Source organism: Pyxicephalus adspersus, chromosome 2 (assembly GCF_032062135.1).
Source record: "Pyxicephalus adspersus chromosome 2, UCB_Pads_2.0, whole genome shotgun sequence".
Lineage (NCBI taxonomy): Eukaryota > Metazoa > Chordata > Amphibia > Anura > Pyxicephalidae > Pyxicephalus > Pyxicephalus adspersus.
The window spans coordinates 116,840,171-116,843,325 of NC_092859.1; the positions used below are offsets into that span (position 1 = coordinate 116,840,171).

Genomic DNA, 3,155 nt, shown 5'->3' on the forward strand with positions numbered 1-3,155 from the left:
TTGAATCCATGGCGTATAAGTCCATATGGGTCGGCATAAAGTGGCATGGCTGGTGGAGCATAGGAGGAAGTCCCAGACCATGCTCCTAGTGGGGTTGCTGGAGCTATGGTTCGTTGAGTGGATGTGGAGGGTTGGGAGGAAAGAGCTGTGGAAACTAAAGGTGGTGAAGCCAGCATCTGTTCTGAGGATATGGGCTTCATCATCAGTTGAGAGCACTGCATGATTAGTCCTTTACTCTTGTGCTCCCTAGCATGACCTAACAGACTGCACTTATTATAGAACTGAACCATTTTAGAACACTGGGTACACATAACCTCAATATGGATACTTCTTCTGTTCTGGTGCTGAACAAGACTCTTTTCCAAGGCAAAAGAGTCCCCACACTCCAGGCAAGAGTAACCAGAAGCTGGTAGAGATATATTGCAGTCTGGTGGGGGGTTCAAATTTGGGGTGTATGTTGGGACCGGGTTAGCACTATGTAAAAGTTTATTAAAAGCATCCACTATTACAGGAGCAGCAATTTTAACTTGATGTACAAGTGGAACTGCCATAGGAGAACTGTGTGTCTGTCTCAAAGGAGTAGCCTTTTGCCCCACACTAGTGCCAACACTATTAGGGACAAGGTTAAGGCTGGCAAGGTGGACAGCTTTTGGAAGTAGGTTGGTAGAACTGGCTGCAGTCTTTGTAGTTGCCGCTGATTGCTTCTTGTTCTGTGATGTACCGGTGTTCTTTGACGAGCTATTGCCAGGGTTCTGAAGGTTTGATGTTTGGGTGTTCCTCTTTTTATCCCCTTTAGCATTGGTTACTTGAGTACCCGTTGCATTTTGCTCCTGATTGCTCACAGAAAGTCTTGCAGAACTCCTTGTCTTTTCCTTTTCTGACTCTGCCCCATCTTCTACATGCATAAGTGGTTTATTGTCTTCACCAGATGAATTTTCACCAATGCAGTCCTCAGGAGATTTTACCACATCATCTGGCTCAACTTCTGGCAGAATTCTAGTTACAGTTCTTTTTATCTCACCAGATGACATTTTTATAGTCTTGATTCTGACTTTTGGTATTGCAGGAGGTGAACCAGCACAGACTGAAGGAGAGTCTTTGCTGCTGGTGTCACTGCAGACACTCATAGGGCTGTCTGGATTTTTGATGATCTTTTTAACCACTTCCAGTGGACTTCGCGGACTTTTTGGTGACTTTGGCATTTTTGGACTTCCTTTAATACTTTCCTTCAATGGGATGCTAACATCTTTAGGAATATTTAAAGGCTCCTCCTTAGGGACCACTGCAACTTTCTTGGCTTGCAATGCTACTAAAGCAGCTACACAGGAAGATAATTTAGAGTGAGCTGGCTTGATACGCTGTCGAGGAGGCACAGCTGATGTACCAGCCAAGCTGCCATAGGAATCCCCAGCAGATGAAAATGCCTTCTCCTCAGAAATGCTTTCATCCTGGACATCCCTGAATGGCAGGGAAGGACCAAGGAAACTGTTTGTTTTATCAACATCCCTGCTTTGCTCTGCGGTTCTATTTTTGTCCATTTCAATGCAGTCTGATTTTTGATCCTTCTTACAGTATTCATCAAACATACTAAGTTCAGGCTCTGTAGATTTCCCTAATGAATCCACCATGCAACCTTCTTCAGGAACATACAGAGAAGGCTGTGGAAAATAGGGAGACTCTGCTGCTTTTTGATTGCTCACTACTCCGTCTTTTGAGTCTTCTGGCTCGGGACTTGAAATAGGGCTGAACTGGCTAAACGTTGGCAATGGTTCTACTTTATGGGACTCCATTTTTTCACCATAATTTCTAGAGTTGTCCCCATTGATAAAACCAGGCTCAAATTTTCCATAACCAGGTCCCACACCAGGCGGCTCAGGGCTCACTTCTGGACCACGAAACCCATTCTGGAGAAGAGCTGGACCCATGTGATTTCCTTCTTTTTCTGTTGCCTCAAATGACTCCTGCCGACTGGTATTTTTTACAATCACACTAACAGCAGGTACATCAGGTGCTGAAACAGACTGAGATAATGATAGGTTCTCATCCAAACACATTCCTGAAGTTTTAAGATGGTTCTCTTGTTCATCACTTGTAGACTGGATAGCTTCCTTTGGGTCCAAACTTGTGGCGTCAGGGATATCAAAGGCAGCAAGTAGATCGTCAAAGTCTGGAGTTTTCATGTCCCCCATGACTGGAAATATGACAAGATCTGAAATAGGAGTGAACAGAATGACTATGCCATATGTTTTTATTGAAAACAATCAGGACAACTTTCTTAAATATACATTGTTTTGGACACTGTTCACTGTGATGTATAATAAATATTATATAAAAAAATTATAAAGTACAGATACAGAACCCTGTTAGAGAAATGTGAACAGTGTGCAAAGCAAAACAAGGGTGCAATAAATGCACAAATGGGGAGTACGCTTAGAAATCTGTAGAATGAACTGCGATTTTATGTCACAGGGGTTTATTACTTTCAGTGAGAAAAAAATCCACTGCGAAGCAGTGCCAGTCCCAGATCCTAATGATTCTTGGCTTTTCAAACCTACACTCTAAGCTTGGAGTTTGCATTATACATTCTTTCTTTAGATAAAGATGTTTACTTTTAATACCTGGGAACAAACGCTGTTTATACCCATATTTCCTGCAGTGTTATCACTCGAAATTCTGGAAAATAATCTCACTAAAATGTATAGCCCCAATAAATTTATAATGTAAATAGGAACTTACCAAGTGGGTCTATCTCATGGCTCCCCTTTGTGTAGATACTTCACAAAGCCTAAAGACAGATAAATAAATAAAACAGTCATTAAAAATTCACTAAAAATGGAATTTGGGGGTCTATCTATAAGGCAGTTAGTTAATCTGACATACACTAAAATATTCCCTGGTGGAGAAGCTTCCAGGTCCATGTGTTCAAGTAACAGTAATGCAAGTGACAGTAATGATTCTCAACCAGGTAATGTTTCAGTAAATGTCAGATATACCGCTTTAAAAATTGACCCTTTAGAGTAGAATATTGAAGAAAGAATAATAAAAAATACAGGCTGTCACAATTATGTCCCTGTATACTTTTCATTAAAAAATGTACAATCAAAACAAACCAAAACTAGCCAAGCATTACTTCGGCAATATAATCAAAACTCATT

General features: G+C 41.1%; 1 protein-coding gene across 5 annotated transcripts in view; it reads right to left on the reverse strand.

Annotated features, from left to right (window-relative positions):
- Positions 1-3,155, reverse strand: part of LOC140324291 (zinc finger protein 592-like) — a 19,126-nt gene that overhangs the window by 8,766 nt on the left and 7,205 nt on the right. For all 5 annotated transcript variants that reach the window (XM_072402045.1, XM_072402046.1, XM_072402043.1 and 2 more), the window contains 2 exons: positions 2,737-2,785; positions 1-2,209 (listed from right to left, as the gene is read on the reverse strand). The exon at positions 1-2,209 is cut by the window's left edge and continues 85 nt beyond it. In XM_072402045.1, the coding sequence (XP_072258146.1) occupies positions 1-2,189 (2,189 nt within the window). In that variant the 5' untranslated portion in view covers positions 2,190-2,209; positions 2,737-2,785. The remainder of the gene's footprint in view (positions 2,210-2,736; positions 2,786-3,155) is intronic.